Genomic DNA, 20,827 nt, shown 5'->3' on the forward strand with positions numbered 1-20,827 from the left:
GTGTATCTTTGGGATATATTCCTATAATTGAGATTACTGGGTTGAATGGTAAATGCATAAATAACTCTGCTAATATTGTCACTTTGCTCTCTGTAAGGGTAGGGCCATTTTGCATTCCTATCAACAGTGTATAAGAGCTGGTTTCTCTATAGCCTTGCCAACAACGGATGTTATCAGAGGAGTTTTGCCAGTCTGCTAGGTGAACAAAAGTATCTCAGTGTAGATTTAAATTTGCATTTCTCTTAAAAGTAAGATTAAACAGGTTTTCTTGTATTTATTTTGTAAACTGTCTGCTCTTATCTAAACCAATCTTTCTGTAAGCTCTATTTTTAGAAACTCTGTATATTAAGTATATTAACACTTGATCTATGATACAAGGTGCAGTGTTTTGTCCTAGTTTATCGATTGTCCTTTCATTTTTCTTCTGGTGTTTTTCCTTGCAGAAACTATGTTGTTATATAATCAGATTTATCAGTCCTTCTTTATGGTTTCTGGGTTTTCAGTCAAGATTTTCCCATTCTCAGCATATAAAGGAATTTCTCATTTTTTCCCTCTAATACTTAACATGGTTTCATTTCTAAAAAAAATTAAATCTGATTCATTTGCAACTTATACTTGTATATAATGTGAATAATTGGTTCATTTTTACCTTTTTTCAAATAGTTATCCCAACATTATTCATTGAAAAATCCATCTATTTTTCACTGATTTGATGCTCCTTTTATTGAATACTAAATTGCCATGTTATTGGATTTATTTCTGTGTTTTCTATTCCGTTCTATTGTCCTTTTTATTCATACATTTTGGGGGACATTTAGAATAGTTTTAATGGAAACTGTCAAGGTTCTGAGTTTTTTTTTAAATGCCAACTCTGGCTCTCTGGAGATATTGCTTTAATTTCTAATAAACATGTTTTTGGTAGTTTATAAAGGAAATCTTTGTATTCACTTTGAATTAAATCATCGTGCCTTAGAAATTATAAACGTTAATGAGATAATATATTTTATACAGTCAGTTGTCATACAATTTGACACTTGAATTGTCTCTAAACAAATTTATTTAGTGAGATCTTTTCTGGTTCCACAAATTGCCAGTAGAAGATCAAAGCTTCTTTTAGTTTCATTGTTAACTAATATCTAATGTTTTGTAAGGATTAGATATTACCGACTAAGACTGCTTAACCTACTTTCCTCAGTGAAGGAAAGGTTTCATTTACATTTTTCCTTGATGAGTTTCACCCCCATATACAATAATAATTTTTATATTAAGTGCTATTAATATATTTATGTGTATTTAGGAGGATGAAAAGGCTGCTGCTGAGATATATGAGGAATTTCTTGCTGCTTTTGAAGGAAGCGATGGTAATAAAGTGAAAACATTTGTGCGTGGAGGTGTTGTTAATGCAGCTAAAGGTAAGTGTAAGTATTATAATCCTTGAGTAAATCCAAAAATGATGAATGACTGCAGGTAATTATGAGAGAAGTTTGGTTGCTTTTTCTATTAGCACTCTCTTGTGGTGATCTTAGCAAAATAAATGACGAAATATGGATTACTGAGAAATTAGAGTCAGATAAGTTTTAAAAATACTTACTACCTTCCAAGGTTTAAGACAGCAGAGAACTTTGCAAAAACTTTAATGTATTTCATAGTTTTACTATAAAATGATTAAATTGGTATTTTTGAGAGTAAGGCAGTAATATTTGAATTTAACTTCATGTATTGTCAATAGTGATGTATATTAGTACTAAAAGTATTTTATTTTTGTTTATTTTTAAATAAAATAACGAGTAAATAAAATCCAAATAATATGAAAATAGTATTGAAACTTAGTATTTTCAATTTCAGAAGAACATGAAACTGATGAAAAAAGAGGCAAAATCTATAAGCCATCTTCAAGATTTGCAGATCAAAAAAATCCTCCAAATCAGTCATCGAATGAAAGACCACCATCTCTTCTTGTGATAGAAACCAAAAAACCTGTAAGTCATACTTAAATAAGTGGCCATGTATATTTAGAGATGACATTGCCAATGGTACTTTCACTACTTTCACTATAAGCAGGACTTTGGTTTCTTGTTTTTAATTTTGAGAGTAGATGTTGAGTTTTGATGCTTAATCTTCCTGTATAAGAGAAAATAAATTAGGACATGTAGTTAATATATTTTATGTTCTTTGAACAGTGAACATTTGCTGTTACTATATTAATAGTACATTGCAAGTAAAAAGTTGATTATTTTTATGTATTAATGTAAAATAATGGATGGGGTTGTATTTTTAAACAATTCTGAACTCTGAGATATTTAAATTGTATCAGCATATGTAGTATCAGTTAACTTTGGAAGACTATATATACTCCAACAATGTGTCTGTTACTTAGAACATTTTTGTGATATTTGGAATTACTGTCAGAATTAGCAACAGTTTCTTTTAAATATTCTCAATGTTAGAAAAATTTTTATTTTTTGAGGGGTTTTTGTGGGGGGAGGTAGATAGATGTGGGTTATGTCATCTAGAATCAGATCTGATGAAGAAATACGATTGCACTGAATAGTGAGACTGATTTTTTTGTGACTTTTAAAATAGCTATGAAAGCAATTTAAAAAAGTAACAGCTTCATTGAGATATAATTCACATACCATAAAATTTATCCTTATAAAGTATACAATTAAGTGTTGTTGGTTTTTTTAAGTATACTTAGAGTTGTGCAGTAATCACTGATTTCTAATTTCAGAACATTGTTATTATTCCAGAAAGGAACTATCTACCTATTTTAGTCATCGCCAATTCCTGGCAACCACTAATCTACTTTCTGTCTCTTTGGATTTACCAATTCTGGACATTTCATGCAGATGGAATCATATAACATGAGGCCTTTTGTGTCTGGCTTCTTTGCTTAACATCATGTTTCAAGGTTTCATCTATGTTGTGGCATAGATCAGTACTTCATTCCTTTTATGGTGGATAATATTCTGTATTATGGATATACCACATATTGTTTATCCATTTATCACTTGATGGACATTTGGGTTGTTTTCGCTTTTTAGCTATCATAAAAGAATAATGCAGCTATAAACATTCGTGTATAAGCTTTTGTGTGGACCTACGTTTTCAATTCTTTTGTATATACCTAGAAGTGGAATTGCTATGTCATGTGGCAACTGTTTAACTTTTTGAGAAACAACCAAACTGTTTTTCAAAGCAGCTGTACCATGTTACAGTCCCATCAGCAATGTATGAAGGTTACAGTTTTTCCATATCTTTGTCAGCACTTGTCTGTTTTTTCATATTTATTTTAGTCATCTTGCTGGATGCAAAGTTGTACCTAATCGTGGTTTTGATTTGCACTTCCTTAATGATGTTGAGCATTTATGTGTTTATTGTCTGTTTGTTGTCTTCTGTAGAAATAACTTTTCAGATTCTTGGCCCATTTTTTAATTTGCTTATTTCTTTTTTAATGTCGAGTTGTAAGAATATTTTACAATTTCTAGAGTTGAGTTTCTTATCAGCTATATGATTTGCAGATGTTTTCTTCATTCTTTGGTTTATCTTTGCACTTAAGTGTCCTTTGAAGCATGAATGTTTAATTTTGATGAAGGTCAGTTTTTCAGTTTTTTTTGTTACATGCCTTTTGTGTCATGTCTAAGAAGTTATTGCCTCATTCAAAATCATAAAGATTTCATTCCTATGTTTTTCTCTTAGAGTTATATAGTTTCAGCTTTTCCATTTAGGTTTGTGAACCATTTGAGTTTGTTTTTGTATATGGTGTGCAGTAGAGGTCCAGCTTCATTCTTTATTGCATGTGGATATTCAGTTGTCCTAATACTATTTGTTAAAAAGACTATTCTTTTTCCATTGAATTATTTTGGCACTTTTAAAAGAGGTTATTCCAAAAGCAGTTTTGGAAGTAATTTTAAAAGGAAATCCAATGATGTTACTGATTGTTTAAGTAATTCATACCCTCCTATGTTTATTGTTTTGAGGGTGCATATTTTTGGTAGTTGTTCTTGGCAGTTACTTTACATGGTAGTTCAGTTACTCTGTATTCATTAATTTTGCCACCTGTTCCCCTCTAACAATATTCAAGCCTAAGTATTGCACGCTTTTGGGTGATATAGTGGCTCCTTTACTATAAGATTGCTTATTGTCATTTTGTTTGTTTTAATAATTGTTAATTTTTTAGTTTGAGAGAACAGGAAAGGAAGTTCAGTGATAAGAGAAGCATTCATTCTTTTTAATTTAAATTAGACATAATTGGCACTAAAATAAAAATTATTTAAAATGATTATTGAGCCATTGGTTTTGTTTAACCTTCTTTTGTTTGAAGTATAATTTGTCATATCCTTCATAGCCACTGAAGAAAGGGGAGAAAGAAAAGAAAAAAAGCAATTTGGAACTCTTCAAAGAAGAATTGAAACAGTAAGTTTTCTAGTGCTAAGAGTAGCTATCATAGGTATAGTGAGCTGATGCTTACAGGTGTGAAGGTGTGAAGAATGTGGTGTACCATTTAGTTAGTACTAACTGGCTTACCATGAGGTTGTTTTAGATATTTTAGTGCTATATATGGGGTATGTTTGAAAATGAATTAGCATTTTATCCACCATCTGGACTGCTTGCATTATATGGATGCAATTCAGTTGGTTAATGTTCGGAGTCCTATTTGTAGTGAAAACAATATAGTTACTGAGGTGTAATGGGTAAAGAATGGTCAAACTTAGCCAAGAAAGAACAGATTCTTGGTTTTAATGTTGAATTTCTTCCTTACCTTAAACATGGGCTTTGTATTTCATTGCGTATATGATATATCAGAAATTTTTTCATGACTCTTAAAGCTGAGCGACTCTCTAATCTTGATTGTCAGTACTGGCATTTAATTACACATATTTCAAGTTATTTGAAGATGATACCTGGATAAGTTCTATTATTAAATGTGAACAAACAAATTATTAGTGATTATAAATGTTTTCAACAGGATTCAGGAAGAACGTGATGAGAGACATAAAACAAAAGGCAGGTTAAGTCGATTTGAGCCTCCTCAGTCAGATTCTGATGGTCAGCGTCGTTCCAGTAAGTGACATTTATTTTAATGTTTATATTTGTGGTTAACTACTCTAAAAACTAAGAATTGTTTTCTTTTCTCCCTTTTTAAAGTGGATGCGCCCTCAAGAAGAAATAGATCATCTGGTGGTAATACAGTTTTTTGCTTTTTTAATTAATAAAAATTGTCCAGACTTTGTATTTTTCAGGTTATAATTTTTTTTTCTTTTTGCCTTAGTTCTTGATGATTATGCACCTGGGTCACATGATGTAGGCGATCCAAGCACTACTAATTTATACCTTGGAAACATTAATCCACAGGTAATAGTAGAAAAAGTAAGATGAATGTTGGTTTATACTTTTGGAAGGAAACTACTTTGGAAGAAAACTACTTTGTCAGCAGTAAAAAAAAAAAAAATAGCCAAGAATCTGAAGTAAGCAAATTTGATGGAACTAGATTGTCGCTCACAATATCTTGCTGGTATAGGCTGAATTGCTTTGCTGTAATTCTTAAGGGCTTGTCTTCTCTTTCTGTAACTGGACTATACATTGAATTGTTTTACTAGGTGATGATTTTTATTATTTATCACATCAGGATATGACCAGTGGTGGAGAGTATTCTTTTGAAACTATACCCTTTTAATGCATAGCCTGCTTCCTTATGGATTTCCTTTTTCTTTTTTTCCTTAACAGCAAACTAGCATTTGTACTTTTTGTCTTTTATATTGTAATTCTTTTCCACATGTCAGTGTTAATTGTGTTATGGGAAAGGTAGTGGTTGTTCTATAATATGCTTTTTAAAAAAAATTGTATATTTGACCTCATCGCATATTTACCATTTTTTGTTTTCTCTATACATGATTACACTGGTAGCGTTGTGTTGGAAAAAGAAAAAGTAATCAGATCCTTTTTTTCTTGCATTGCCAACAAATATTTCTTCCCTAACTTAAATACAGTAATTGCCGCTGCCTGAAAAATGTTGCTAAATGCCCAAACTATAACCGTAGAATAGCTTATTTTAGATGGCAGGATCTCCAAAGGAGGAGAGCGGAAGTAAAGGTGTGCTTTAGATTTCTCCGGCCATCTAGCCTCTATCACCCTGGCCACTTTTTTACATAAAACAGTGTGTTTCTGATATGAAAAGATTTGTGAATACCCCATGAAGGCAGGATTTTATTTGTGTTGAAGTCCTAGTACTTGAATGGAAAAATGTAGCATTAATATATCTTTTTTCATTTTGCAAAAACTTCTTTGCTTTCAGTTGCATAGAATTCTTTCTTTCCTTTTTTGCATACCAAAAAACACATCTTTTAACAGATGAATGAAGAAATGTTGTGCCAAGAATTTGGAAGGTTTGGACCGTTAGCCAGTGTGAAAATTATGTGGCCTAGAACTGATGAAGAAAGAGCAAGAGAGAGAAATTGTGGCTTTGTGGCCTTTATGAACAGAAGAGATGCTGAAAGAGCTTTAAAAAATTTAAATGGTAAGTGAATTTTTATTGTCCATATATAGAATTCAGATTTTTTTTTTTTGGTTCTGAGAAGTGTTTATAAAAACTTAAGGGGAAAACTGGACCAGAAATGGAAAGGTTAAAAATAAAAATTCAAATCACTGAAATCTTTTATTTATTTTGAGAGTTATTACCAATGTGACCTTTCTTTTCTCTCTTATAGGAAAGATGATTATGTCTTTTGAAATGAAGTTAGGTTGGGGTAAAGCTGTACCTATTCCTCCACATCCAATATACATTCCACCTTCCATGATGGAACATACGCTTCCTCCACCTCCATCTGGACTGCCTTTTAATGCACAACCTAGAGAGCGGTTAAAAAACCCCAATGCTCCCATGTTACCGCCACCTAAAAACAAAGAGGATTTTGAGAAGGTAATTTAAAAAATGTACATAGGGCCGCATCTATTTGTAAATACTAAATCTGTGGTAGTGTTTCTTTTCAACAATTTTATAGAAAATGTGTGTGTAATTCTGTTTGGCAACTCTTAAATAAGTAGATGTGTTCCCTGCCTTAGCCCATGGAAACCCTATTTGAAAAAGTAGGTCATATTTTTATTTGTGGCTACCATTCCTTTTTGACCACTATTAAGTCTTTTTTTTCCCTTTGTCCACTGTTGTATCCAGTATGCTTAAGTACATATCCTAAATTTACTTTGTTCTGAGAAAGTGATACTTTGTATTTGGTTAAGTGACTTTTCAATTAGAAAAACCTTCTAAATAGTTAAACTGTTTGGATGGCAGCAGTTTTCAAGATTTTAGCTATTAGATTATTTGAGAGCATATATGTTTTTTTTTTTTTTTTAATGTTAACTACTCTAGTAAAAGCAAAGGGTGAGTATTTCCTTTTTATTAAACATAAAACCAACTTAATTTCAAGTTATAAGAATTTGTTGGTTCTTTTATGAATTAATTCCACTTAAAATGACAGGGCTGGTTTTAAAGGCTTGGGAACAAAGTAGCAAACTGTATTATGGTCAGAGGCAAACAGTTAATTATTTCACAAATTAAAATCTTTATCTGATAATTCTCAGTGTAGTACCTATTTCAGTGCATTGATGTGCATTCTGGCAGGAATGTTCTGATTCTTTGCATTTGGTGAACATTTATTGTTCACTGAACACATCCATTTGTTTTTGTGTAATTGCTTAGTGTATAATTACTTCAAATGCAGTGATTGCCTGCAAAACTTGTGATTAGATGTGTAGTATTTTCAATGCATATGTATATTTTTGCTTGTTACTTGTTAACAATACTCACATATTCTATGTTTATTATCTGATGTGACTTCATATACAGACTCTGTCGCAAGCCATAGTCAAAGTGGTTATCCCAACAGAAAGGTACATGTTTTTCTTTATTATTACTGATCTAAATATAGACAATATCCCCTTCTGAATTAAAGAAAAATGGTGTTGAGGAAAAGGTAATATCTTGACTGAGCAATGGTTCCTTCCCAGTACTTTTTGGGGGGATATGTGAAATTTAACCAACTTCAGTATACTTTGCAATTTTGTATCATTATATTTTTTTGCTTTTATTGTTATCAATGTAAGGAATTTTATAGCTTTAATAGTTAGAATGTATTTAATAGATTTAATATTTAGTCTAATATTAGACTGTTGTGATGAGAAAATAGGTGATTTAAATGTATCTTAAAATTTAGATAATGTTACAATTTGACACAATTTGTTATTTTTTTGTTTCTGAATTATCTGTGTTTAATATGCAATCTTAGTTGGATTTCACCTTATTGAAGGCATAGTTTTGTTTTTATTTTCTGATTGATTTTAGAAGGAATTTCTGTTATTTCCATGAACACTGAACATACTAGAAACTATTTTTTCATGATAAAGATGTTTGGAATTCTTTTATTTTCCTTTCTTTTCTTTTTCAATATAATGTTAAAGCAGAAGAGTTCATGCTCTAGGTATGCTCTTGCTCAGTCAAGCTAAGCCTTTTCCCAAACACAGGAACACAACACTGGTTGAATAATAAATAAACACAAAAGAATACCAAATTCTCTTTGACATTGGCCTTGGTGAGCAACACCAGCTGAACTGTCTGCGGCAGCGGGGGACCAGGAAAACATCATGGGATGGATTGGGAAAGTATACAGTTTTTGACCAGACATTGGTACGATCGACTCCAATAAATGTGGTTTTATTATAACTGAGAAACATTTTTTGTTTTTTTTTTTTGTTGTTGTTGTTGTTGCCCAGAATAAGATAATTACCATTTTAAAATAAAATAATGCACTTAAAATATATCATCTTTTTGTACTACACTATTTTATTCTATTAGAAAAGTCATCGTTTTTGAGATAGGAAGCACACAATCCTTAAGGAGCAAGTGCGATTATAATTCTTCAATAGTCTTGAATTCAGGCTAGCAATAACTGATTGTCAGATTTTGATTTTAAATAATCATATGCAACATTTTAAAACTTCTTTTAAATTTTAAATTTCTAAAAACAGATTTTATCAGTTACAAGCCTGTTTAAAACTATAGTGGGTTTTTTTCTTCCACTGATAGAGCATTCACAGGAAAGTTTTTTGTACCATTCAAAAAACATATATCAAGTAGTAGCTTTACATGTGGCTCAGCTTCTTTCTAAATAAAATTTTGAGTATACATTTTGCTAAAAAGTCTTGACTCATAATGAATCCTTTGTTTTAAATTTGCTAAACCATTTTTTTCATCTATCTCTAATACTTAAGTCAAGTTGCTTTTGACTTAATTCATACAAATTTCTGGGTAGATAGTATTTGTCCACCTAATGATTGATTTTATATATTATATATAAAATTTCTCTTCACTTTAATATGTCACATACCAGTGGGAGTTTTGGAACTGAATCATAATTTCATGTTATTTCCCTTCAAAATAATGTTATTAACTATGGATTTGAGAATAATTCATTCTCATTTGCATATCAACTGCAAATTTGCAGAGCAATTAATACTTCTGTAAAAGAAAAATAGTTTTTAGATTTAAAATTAAGTAATGATTTTAACTTTGTTTTTAACAATTTCAAGTTGAATTAGTAGTTTTAAATATATAATTTCCCTTTGTAAAGATATAAAACTTTATATAACTTTTTTGACCTCTTTCAGGATCCTTTAGGAGGTCAAAAAATTTTATTTTTCTACTCTAGAGAGATTTTAGTGTCCACTTAAGTAGGTTTGTTTGAAAACTGTGAGCAATAGTTATAATTACCATGAGATTAATTGCTGTTCATGAACTCTGAAGCAGGCATTATAGAACCAAAAAAAAAAAAAAAGATGTCTTAATTCTATAACTACATATTTATATTCTAGCAGTTATATCAACTTAATTTGAGCTGGGAATGCCAAAGGTGTAATTTAATGTGTGCCTTGTACCAAGAGCCAATATCCTTTTGCTTTTCCCAATTGTTATTTGCCAGCTTTATATGCTGGGGGACTGGTGAAATGAGAAATCAAAAGAAGCTTGTAATAAACTGAGTTTTTTTTGCCTGACACCATAATCAATGTCTCAAAATTCTGTTTGGAGTCTAATATGATATTAGGACCCAGATTCATATTTTAAAAATAAAGACTTTCTATAAACCTAACCAATAAAATAAATATTAAAAAGTTACATATGTTTATTTTTGGCTTAAGTATTAGAAGGTAATTTTTAGGAAAAATGGGAAGGGCATCTCACCATGTCCCTTATTTTGGAATATTTTGGAATGAGGACTTAATTTAAAGCTTTGACATTATAATTACTTCATTGATTCATAATACACAGGCAGAATTATACATGTCATGAATTGTGTGACCTAATTTGAAGTGTGGTCCAAAGGGATATTGCCTCATTAAAGGTCAGATTCAATAAAAACTCTGTCTGCTGTATGTGTACTAGAAAAGCACAGGAGTTGGATGGATTTTTTATTAAACCAGGCCTTAAATTTGTTAAATAGTTTCCATTTTTATAAATTATAATCATGTATATAACATTGCAGTACCACCACAAAAGTGCTTGGTTTAGGAATATTTTAAAACTGAGATAGTGTGTAAGTTTTTAGATGGATATGATATAACATGTAAGCTTAAGTTACTGATATTTATATATTTACAGCTTTCCAGTTAGTCGTGATTCACAATTTAATGTTTTGCATTTGGGAAATAAAATTAAATGGCATTTAGAAAATTTAATCTTTATTACTATGAAGCTATGTTGTGGTTTCCCACCCTCCTTTACCTTTCCTTCCCCTCCCACTCCCCTATCCCCACTGTCCCACTCCTTCTAAAGGCAATAACATATGCTCCAGGTTACTGTTTTGGTATAAAATTCTATATTAGCAGAACAATTTTTTTCTGCACAATTTTAGTAACTTAGGTCAAGTGTAGTTTTATATAGTAGTAGGTCTGAATCCATTTTCTTTAACTGTGTTGTTGTTGTAGGAATTTGCTCGCCCTGATACATCGAATGATAGAGTTTGTTGTACGTGAAGGGCCAATGTTTGAAGCTATGATTATGAACAGAGAAATCAACAACCCCATGTTCAGGTGTGTATTTTTTTTTTTATTGTGATACAATATACATATAACAAAATTTATCATTTTTATGTGTAAAGTTCATTGGCATTAATCACATTCACATTGTTATGAACCATCATCACTATCTATCTGCAGAACTTTTCTCATATTCCATAACTGAAACTTTGTACCACTTAAACAACAACTTCCTTGGTCCCCCAGCCCCTGGCACCACGGTTCTACTTTGTCTCTTTGAATTTGGTTACTTTAGGATACCTCATATAAGTGGAATCATGTGGTATTTATACTTTTGAGACTGGCTTATTTCACTTAGTATATAATGTCTTCAAAGTTCATCCATGTTGTAGCATGGAATTTTTCACTTCATTTTTTGAATTAAAAATATTTCCAAGAATAAAGTTCTAAAAGTATGAGGTTATTTTGGAAATGAGAGGAGAAAGCAGCCTTAGAAATTGGACTAGAATGTGCTTGGGTCAGTTTTCTCTCTGATTTTGATTTAATTAATTAAATAACATTGTTTTTAGCATTCTCTAGGAAGAAAATACTTTTCATTATGATTTTCAATGAAAGGCTTTTGTAAGTCAGATATATTAGAACAAATGAGGTTTATAGGAAATTGCTTATCTTCTGAATAGCAATGATATTTAAGACATTGATTTAACACTCTTAAGTAGTTTAAAAACTATTACTTTAGAAATTATACTTGAGAAAATCTCTTCATTGCCAGATACAGTATCTGACACATAAAGTGTTCAATAAAATTGATTGTAAGACTCAGCAAAATGTGTACATACCTTTGAGTATTAATGTCAGTCCTGAAGGCAGTCTGAGCTGGGATGAGGAAGGGGATAGATGGCACATTACAGTGGGTGAGGATTTCTTTTCTGGGATCTTTGCTTTTGGTTTTATTTAGAACTAAATAATAGGTAAATAATATTTTTCATTTTTTTTTTTTATATTTACTGGAATACTGTTCTTAAAGAATGGTGTTTAATGGTTTTTTTATGTTTATTTTAGATTCTTATTTGAAAACCAGACACCAGCCCATGTTTACTATAGATGGAAACTTTATTCTATTCTGCAGGCAAGTAGAATTAGTTATTTTGTTAATTTTGACTGAGGTATTAGAGCTTTCTAATAACATTCTGGATGTTTATTAGGGAGATTCTCCAACTAAGTGGCGGACGGAAGATTTTCGTATGTTCAAAAATGGATCTTTTTGGAGGCCACCACCATTAAATCCATACTTGCATGGGATGTCAGAAGAACAAGAAACAGAAGCTTTTGTAGAGGAGCCTAGTAAAAAGGGAGCACTTAAAGAAGAGTAAGATTTTTTCCCCTTTCTGTTAAATATTCAGAGAAGTTACTTTAATTAATGGTCTTATGATGTTAACCTTAACATAAAATGTTTTTTTTACTTGTGAACGTTTAAGATAGTAACATACCTTGTCACATGTTGTGTAATTTTAAGCATCTTAGCAAGTATAAGTGTGTGTCCTATTGACCTTGACCTCCTCCTCTTGATAAAATTAGTGATGATCTAAGCAGTGATTCTCTAACAATGGGATACTTAAGATTCTTACAGAAATTATCTTGTGTCCCTTAGAATTCTTGCCTCTCTAAATGCAACAAAAGAGGAAAAATTATTGATTGTATGGCTTAGTGAGGTCAGATGGTTGACTATGCAAAGCCTCTCCACAGAGCTTGCACTGTGTGGCCACCATGGCAGCATGTTATTAGTGCTCAGTGAGCACTACTACAGTGCAGTTAGACTGGTTTAATAAGGATAAACAAATTTAACTATTAAATGTTCAGAGTAAGTTCTGTATACTTCATGGAAAAAATTAAAGAATTTTTAGCATATAGAATTATATACTTAATACTAGTTGCATCGATGCATCTTTTGTGAGAGTATTTGGTAATGGAGAATTATAGTATTTGAGAATATATTTGCTTCTGAAGATGTATGTTCTTCATTTCTTATGTCAGTGGATTCACAGACTCAGCCCACAGGCTAAATCTGGCTACCTTCTCTTTTTGTTAATAAAGTCTTACTGGAACACAATCATGCCCATTCCTTTACATGCTGTCTATGGCTGCTGTGGCATTAAAGTATCAGAGTCGAGTAACTGCGACAGACTGTATGGCCTGCAAATCCTACAATATTTACTGTCTGATCCTTTACAGAAAAAGTTTGTCAACCCCTGCTTTTGCCTGTGTTAATGTTTTGGAGATGTGCTAAAATATGAGACAGACTTCCTTTAAAGGAGAGTAAAGAACATGAAGGTTCTTTTTCATTGTAATGGGTTAATATGACTGGGATACTCTCAAAGACTTGAAAAAAAATGCCCATGATTTTAAATTTACTTAATTTGTAAACTAAAAATCACTGGAATCATTTATTAGTTCCAGGCCAGGAAAATTATTCTTCTTCATACAAATTCTTCAGAAAAAAATATGACTTATTTGGGGAGCTTATTACAAATCAGACTTAACACAATTTAGTCTTCAGTATTGTTTTTTCTGAGTGGGTTTTAAAGAAATTATGAGCAGAATCTATAATAGCATTTGAAATTTCTGTCTATATTTATAAGATTACAAAATTTGTGTTCAGACAGAGGGATAAATTAGAGGAAATTCTGCGGGGGTTAACTCCAAGGAAAAATGATATTGGAGATGCAATGGTTTTCTGTCTTAATAATGCTGAAGCTGCTGAAGAAATAGTGGATTGCATTACTGAGTCATTGTCCATCTTAAAGACACCTCTTCCCAAAAAGGTATTGGAATGATTTTTCCTTATGGCACATTAATGAAGTAAAAGGGAGATAATAGTTGACTTCTTTTTGGATTGGAATTGGTTTCTTTTTTGCCTCAAGATCTTGACTGAAGAAATCTTTCCCATGTAGTATTATTATGTTACTTGACACAAGTTACTAACAGGTTGAAATGGAAATGAGTTACAAATTATCACTGCCAAATTATCACTGCCAAAGTCATGGTTGTCGTGATGTTGAATTTCTTACAACTATTCTAATTAGTTGTGATTATTAAATTAGAGCTAAATAGTAGCCTAATGCTGATTCCAAAAATATTCAGTATAGAATATTTTTCTAGATACATTGTTTGCTGATGGTTTTATTTTTAATTGGTTTTATGTTATCTTTTGGTATTTTAGATTGCCAGATTATATTTGGTTTCTGATGTTTTGTACAACTCTTCTGCCAAAGTTGCCAATGCTTCATATTATAGAAAATTGTAAGTATAATGATGTAAATTGATATTCCTGAAATAAAATATTTAAGGGTAAGGAGTTCAGAAAAGAGGATTGTTTTGTTAATTAACACCCTCCAGGAATAAGAAATAATTTTAATTTCTTCATAGTCCAAGTTTTCTTAAAAAGTCAGATTGCATTTATTGAAGTAAACCACTTTAAGATAAATTACCAGGTTTTTAAAAGTTTTTAAGTTTCTTGATTAACTTGATAAGAGGACATATAGAAAGTTAAAAAACTTTACTTTTAATGCAAATTTAGTTATTCGTATAATAAATAAGCTGAAACAATAGAAATAATGGCAAACATGAAGGAACCAGAGGCAGAGCATTAACTGGAATCTCTATGTTCTCTTCTGATCATCATTGTATTGGTTGTAGTTCATTGCTTATGTTTTTGTATGCAGTAGTAAATTGTGTTGCTCTACTGTAATTAATATGTAACTCTTCCTTAGTTCTCTGGAGTTCCTTTTCTCTAGTAGGGAAAATTTGGAGATGAGAGCCCTAATCTGAACTCTGCTGTTAGCTTTTTTATTTTTATTTTTTGCCTTTGGCAAGTCACTTAACTTTTCCACTTGCTATCTTATAAAACAAAGAGATCAGAGTAGATGGCTCAAAGTATCCTAGATGTAAAGTTCCTGTTTAATCAAGGGATCTATTACTTAAGACTCGTGGGGATTTTGCAGGAAAAAAATTCAGAATCATAGGTAAAGCAGCTCAGTTATAGTTTGAGTTTAAATACTTAGTTCTTGAATTTTAAAGAATTACTTGATTAGTTTATAAGTTTTTAACTCTGGGATGGGCTTCATTGGCTAGCATGCTGAAATGGATAGTGATTTTTAAACATATTGTAAAAAATATATTATTTGAATTTCAGTTTTGAAACAAAGTTATGTCAGATATTTTCAGACCTCAATGCTACCTATCGTACAATTCAAGGCCATTTACAGTCCGAAAACTTTAAGGTATGTTTATTGTTTTATTATATTTGCCTTAGTGTTATTTATGAGAGCTAGGGCCTGGGAAGCACATTGGAGGGCTAGAAAACTACTTAAGACAAGTGCAAGATATAACTTTCAAGTTTCATAAATTATTGTTCTAAAATTTACTGCAATTTTACTTTCAGTATCAAAAAATGCCCCCAAATTTAAAATGTTACCCAGTGTTACTTTGTCAAGTGTTTGTTTTAGTTTTAAGTGTTTTATTTAAATGTTTTAAATATTCTCTTCACAAAATATGTTCAGAATATCACTTGTTTTGTAGTGGTATTCAGTCATGCACTGTATAATGATGTTTTGGTAAATGATGGCCCACATATGTGGCATGGTCCTGTAAGATTATAATGGAGCTGGAAAATTCTATCACCTAGTGATTGATAGCCATCATAATATTGTATAGCACAACACATTCTCATAAGTTTGTGGTGATGCTGGTATAAACAAACCTACTATGCTGTCAGTTGTATAAAAGTATAGCATGTACAATTATGTATAGTCCATAATACTTGATAATGATAATCAATGACTGTTACTGGTTTATGTATTTATTGTACTATACTTTTGTCGTTATTTTAAAGTGTTTTCTTTCTACTTACTACTAAAAACACTTTTGCCGTAAAATAGTATGTTTTGTTATCCATCAGCCTCGTAAATCTCCTGATTGCATTTCTCTTGTGCATGATTTAATCTCACATTACTTTGTACAGTAACATGCTGTAAAGACCTGTAGCCTAGGAGCAATAGGCTATTTCATATAGCCTATTCTAGATTTGTGTAAGTGACTTCATAATGTTTGTATAATGATTAAGTCCCTTAATGATGCATTTCTCAGAATGTATCCCAGTTAGGCAGCACATGACTTATAATTTAGCTAGATTAGGAACATACATTTTATTCATGTTTATAAAGTATATGCAGTTATTAATTTTTATAACTTCTTCAGTTGTAAACCAATGTTGAGGACAGCCAAACAAAATACCTTATAATTAAATAAATAGATATACTTTTATGAGAAGATTTTTTTGTTATGGAAATTTTTTAGTTCGGGAAGATGCTCAGTGACCCTCACCATTTAGGAGGTTCAAACAAACAACTCCACTCAAAAATTTTTTGACCTTAAGTTTTGACCACAAGTCAGAATTTATATAGAAAAGTTTAGGGATGGGACGGAGAAAAGTATTAGCCAGAATTAGGAAGTACTTCATTGTACCATAAGGAATTTAGGTCAAAACTTGGCTACCCTGATACCAAGCTTTTATCACTGTTTCCCAGAACGTGGCGTCTTGTGCACCAATAGTGGTATATGGGACATTGATCTTAGGTGGTCAAGGGCAAACAGTTACTGTCTTTTTCATTATATTTGAGTTTTTCCTTTTAACTGAAAAGTAACATCGATTTTTTGAAAACATGGTAATGATAGTTATTCTTTTAACTTTTATAAAGTTATGTCGGTTTAAAGAAAATTAAGCAAATTGTGATAGTCATTCTCATTAGATGAAGTTGGAGATATATTGTCCTAGCTAGTAATTTGTTGTCTTTTTCCTTTTTATTTAGCAACGAGTAATGACCTGCTTCAGAGCATGGGAAGATTGGGCAATTTATCCAGAACCATTTTTGATCAAATTACAAAATATATTCTTAGGGCTTGTAAATATTATTGAAGAAAAGGAGACAGAGGTAGGCACTCAGTTTATTCCTCTGATTATTTTAAAATTTATTTCCGGGGATACACTGGAGGTGTAATGTGTTATAGATGCAAGTAACATTTCTTTGTGAAAAATACTTAAAATTCTTTACCACTAAATAGTGGATTTTTGTTGCTGGAATTACTGGAGCCTAGGAGTTTGAAATTATGTGTAAGAGAAATTCTCTTTTGTATACTTATGTGAAAATTGGCGACTTTTTTTTATTTGATGACATGAGAAGATTTATATTAGTAGAAAAAAGCAAGTAATAGAGCAATTTATATAGCATGATTTCATTTCATTAAAGATAACTATATAAGTAAATATGTACGTGAAAAGATGTACCACAATGATAGTTGCTTTTTATCTCAATAGTTTTTTAAATCCTTTATCTTTGTTTCTGTAATCCTAATCCAACTATCATATTTTAACTTTCACTCTTAAAAGATCCTCCTAATTGGCCTTTCTGTTCCAACCACATAGTCCTTGTTTCAGTTTCTTAAATGTGCAGTATTTCCTTCTACCATAGGCCTTTGTACATATTTTTCCCTCTTTCTGGAATGTCTCTGCTTTTACCTGAGATTTTGCAGACTTCAGTTTAAACATAGCTTCAGAGAGACTACTCTGATCTCTTTAGGTGAAACCTACTTATTATATATATCTATTTATTATATACCCTAATAGTATGATGTACCTACTTGTAGCAGTCATCCTAGTTGCAGTTATATGTATATTGTTGTGATTATCTGATTCCCCCACCCCCTCCCACCCCTAAATACACACAAAAAAAATTATACTAAACTCTGACAGGAGGGACCAAGGCACCAGGCTTGTTTTTTTGCTTATCATTGTATCCTCAGTGCCTCACATGGTACCTGGCATCAATAAGCACTTGGTAAGTATTTGATAAATAATTTACTTATGACTACTTATTTGTCAGAATGGATGATAAAATATTATATTATCATGTCTCGATATTGTGCCTGGGAATGTGGGTATCTAGCCGGTTAATTTGTATGGATTGCAAATTAATCTGTAGCAATGTGACTTCAGCAAATAAAAGAAAATATTACTATAGAATGTTTGTTTCTATAGGATGTACCAGATGACCTCGATGGTGCCCCCATTGAGGAAGAGCTGGATGGTGCACCTCTAGAAGATGTGGATGGAATTCCTATTGATGCTACTCCCATTGATGATCTCGATGGGGTCCCTATAAAGAGTTTTGATGATGATCTTGATGGAGTGCCTTGTAAGTACAAATTTCAAACTGATTAAATCTAGCTAGTAAGTTTGATTCAGAACAATTTGATTTTCACACAAGTTTATATGGAAAAGGTCATAATTTCTGATTAAGGTGTCAGTCATTAACGTTATTCTGTTTTTTTATTTCTGGCTTTTTAAATTCAGATACCCAGTAGCACATTTAACTGTGCCAATAAAAAGGGTTTTTTTTTGGGGGGGGGTCATATTTCTTTGTAAGGATGGTCAACCATTTATAATATTAAGAAGTTTCTTTTTTTATCTTAATTGTCAGGCAAATTTTGTGTTCAGTTGTATTCATAATCCCAGGTGCCTGGTTTTATCAGTTCTGTTTTTATTATTAGTTTTCCTAACTAATAGTTTCAGTTTTCATAGCTGCCTAAAATCATTTTTGGAAATAGGAATTATACACAATCTTAAGTACATTTAAATTATATGTTAAAATATTGAACAATATGTGAATTCTGTAGTTTAAAAATAATTAGGTAAAAGTATTAAAGACTTTTTTACTTCTCCATTTGCTTGAAATAATAATAACCTGTATGTTCTGAGTTGATTTACATACTATTTAAAAATTGGACCTCAGATGCAGAGAATTGGATCAGTCATAATCTTTGTTCTTGACACTAGAATTATTAGTACATGTGTGGCTTAATTTTACTTTTTAATAATATAGTGATTCCCATGAACTCTTTAGATCATCCTCTAAAAGTCAGGGATAATGGCTTATCTTTCCTCTATAGTGGATGCAACTGAAGACTCAAAGAAAAATGAGCCTATATTTAAAGTCGCCCCATCAAAATGGGAAGCGGTAGATGAATCTGAATTGGAAGCACAGGGTGAGTAAAAAGCACAATAAATACTGAGCTTTAAAAAATTGAGTACTTAAAATTAATTGTTGGTGTGTGTTTATGTGTATGTTTTCCTTTTATGTTTTAGAATGTTTCAACCTTAAGACTCAGTGTTACCATAATTAGGTCTGGTGGCTAAGTTTTCATGGTGATTGCTGTTATAATTTTCTTAGATTTTTCAGTTTGGATGCTTTGAGAGTAAATTAGAGAAATCACTAAAAACCTTTCAGGTTAAGGCATTTCAGTAAAAAAAGATAGATGGGAAAGCTGTACCTATTTGAAAATCTTACTTAGAGATCAGTTTCAGAGATGCCAAACTTTGACCCTCTGACACTGCTTGACGTATTAGATGGAGTTGAGATCTACTTTTAATACTTGTTCATGTATCCTAGTACTTATAATCTGTAATAGTTAAATTTTTAGGTTCTAATGAAATCTAAACCATCTAGCACAGAAATAAGGATAACATTATTTGTTACTTCATGAATTTTAATAAAATTATAGTGTAGGTGTAAGGAAGGAAATAGATGTAGCACGTAGAAATGACTATTCAAAGAATAAACACAGATAACTTCTGTAATATAAAATTTCAATTCTAAAGCTGCACTTCTACTTTACTACTGTGAAATGCTAATTTACCTTATGGAATTACATCTTTCTCCCACCCTCTACTCCCCCCTTCCATTCAGCTGTGACAACTTCTAAATGGGAGTTATTTGACCAGCATGAAGAATCAGAAGAAGAAGAAAATCAAAAGTAAGAATCTAAGTTTTGAATACACTCAGTCTCTCATTGCATATATGCTCCTTTTTTTCATTAAGAGGTATTCTTGAAATAATAGGGAAGAGGAAAATTTCACTGTTAAAAAAATTGTCACAAGGATCATTTTTAGTTCTCCATTGTTTTTCCAATGAATAAAGAGCTTTTGGTTTCTGGTCTTGCTGCATTTGGTTTCACTTTGCTTTTGAGTTTATTTTTGTATACTAGGTTATAGTTACTAAGTGGTCACCTGCATTTATTTCAGATCTTTGTCATCAAATATTGTTTTGGCTTCACTAAATGATTATTAAAATGTGAATGGGAAAGTTATACTTAGATTATACATTGCTAAAAAATAACATACTGCATTATGACCATTCCATGATGTTATATAAATGTAAAAACCTCAGAATAACTAAGATTAAAAAGAAAAAAAATTTATATAGAGATTATAGTTTTGAATTTTTTGCTCTTTGATAATCACCCCAAAATTGTTTTTGCATTTAACAATGAATATAATTTTAGGAATCCCTGCTCCCAAATTCTCCTGCAAGTTAGTATTGGAGCACTTGACACCTTTCTAAATAATTGCAAAGGAAGTTAATTTTTTTAAATAGATGAAGAGATGGTGTCAGGAACACAAAACGGGTCTTTTTGTTTGCTTGTTTTTTAATCTTTGTTCTTTTATTCTCAAATGGGAGAGTAAACAAAGGGACCTTTGCGTCCCAACACAATTTGGACATTTGTATGGATTTAATAAATAGGTGTTAGTAGCATTTAGATTGTTAAGGAAATGAGATTGATCAGCATTTGTGAAAACAATTTGAGGAAAAGTTGATGAGGGAAAGATGGCCACAGTGATGATGTCTTTCCAGAAACATTGGTGCGATCGGAACAAGTAAGCAATGGTTATGACAGAATGTTTACAAAA

At 31.4% G+C, this 20,827-nt stretch overlaps 1 protein-coding gene across 2 annotated transcripts in view; it reads left to right on the top strand.

Moving 5' to 3' along the window:
• The window catches only part of U2SURP (U2 snRNP associated SURP domain containing), a 45,932-nt gene that overhangs the window by 13,719 nt on the left and 11,386 nt on the right, over positions 1 to 20,827 (top strand). The window contains exons 5-23 of one of the 2 annotated variants that reach the window (XM_006917452.3): positions 1,298 to 1,412; positions 1,846 to 1,979; positions 4,349 to 4,416; positions 4,970 to 5,064; positions 5,149 to 5,184; positions 5,273 to 5,355; positions 6,352 to 6,517; positions 6,708 to 6,919; positions 7,844 to 7,887; positions 10,975 to 11,079; positions 12,088 to 12,154; positions 12,231 to 12,394; positions 13,685 to 13,847; positions 14,246 to 14,325; positions 15,218 to 15,305; positions 16,893 to 17,015; positions 18,119 to 18,275; positions 19,030 to 19,125; positions 19,827 to 19,893. In XM_006917452.3, the coding sequence (XP_006917514.1) occupies positions 1,298 to 1,412; positions 1,846 to 1,979; positions 4,349 to 4,416; positions 4,970 to 5,064; positions 5,149 to 5,184; positions 5,273 to 5,355; positions 6,352 to 6,517; positions 6,708 to 6,919; positions 7,844 to 7,887; positions 10,975 to 11,079; positions 12,088 to 12,154; positions 12,231 to 12,394; positions 13,685 to 13,847; positions 14,246 to 14,325; positions 15,218 to 15,305; positions 16,893 to 17,015; positions 18,119 to 18,275; positions 19,030 to 19,125; positions 19,827 to 19,893 (2,063 nt within the window). The remainder of the gene's footprint in view (positions 1 to 1,297; positions 1,413 to 1,845; positions 1,980 to 4,348; positions 4,417 to 4,969; positions 5,065 to 5,148; positions 5,185 to 5,272; positions 5,356 to 6,351; positions 6,518 to 6,707; positions 6,920 to 7,843; positions 7,888 to 10,974; positions 11,080 to 12,087; positions 12,155 to 12,230; positions 12,395 to 13,684; positions 13,848 to 14,245; positions 14,326 to 15,217; positions 15,306 to 16,892; positions 17,016 to 18,118; positions 18,276 to 19,029; positions 19,126 to 19,826; positions 19,894 to 20,827) is intronic. The other variant, XM_006917453.3, reaches the window with a different exon arrangement.

The sequence above is a fragment of the Pteropus alecto genome, unplaced genomic scaffold (genome assembly GCF_000325575.1).
Source record: "Pteropus alecto unplaced genomic scaffold, ASM32557v1 scaffold75, whole genome shotgun sequence".
NCBI classification, from domain to species: Eukaryota; Metazoa; Chordata; class Mammalia; order Chiroptera; family Pteropodidae; genus Pteropus; species Pteropus alecto.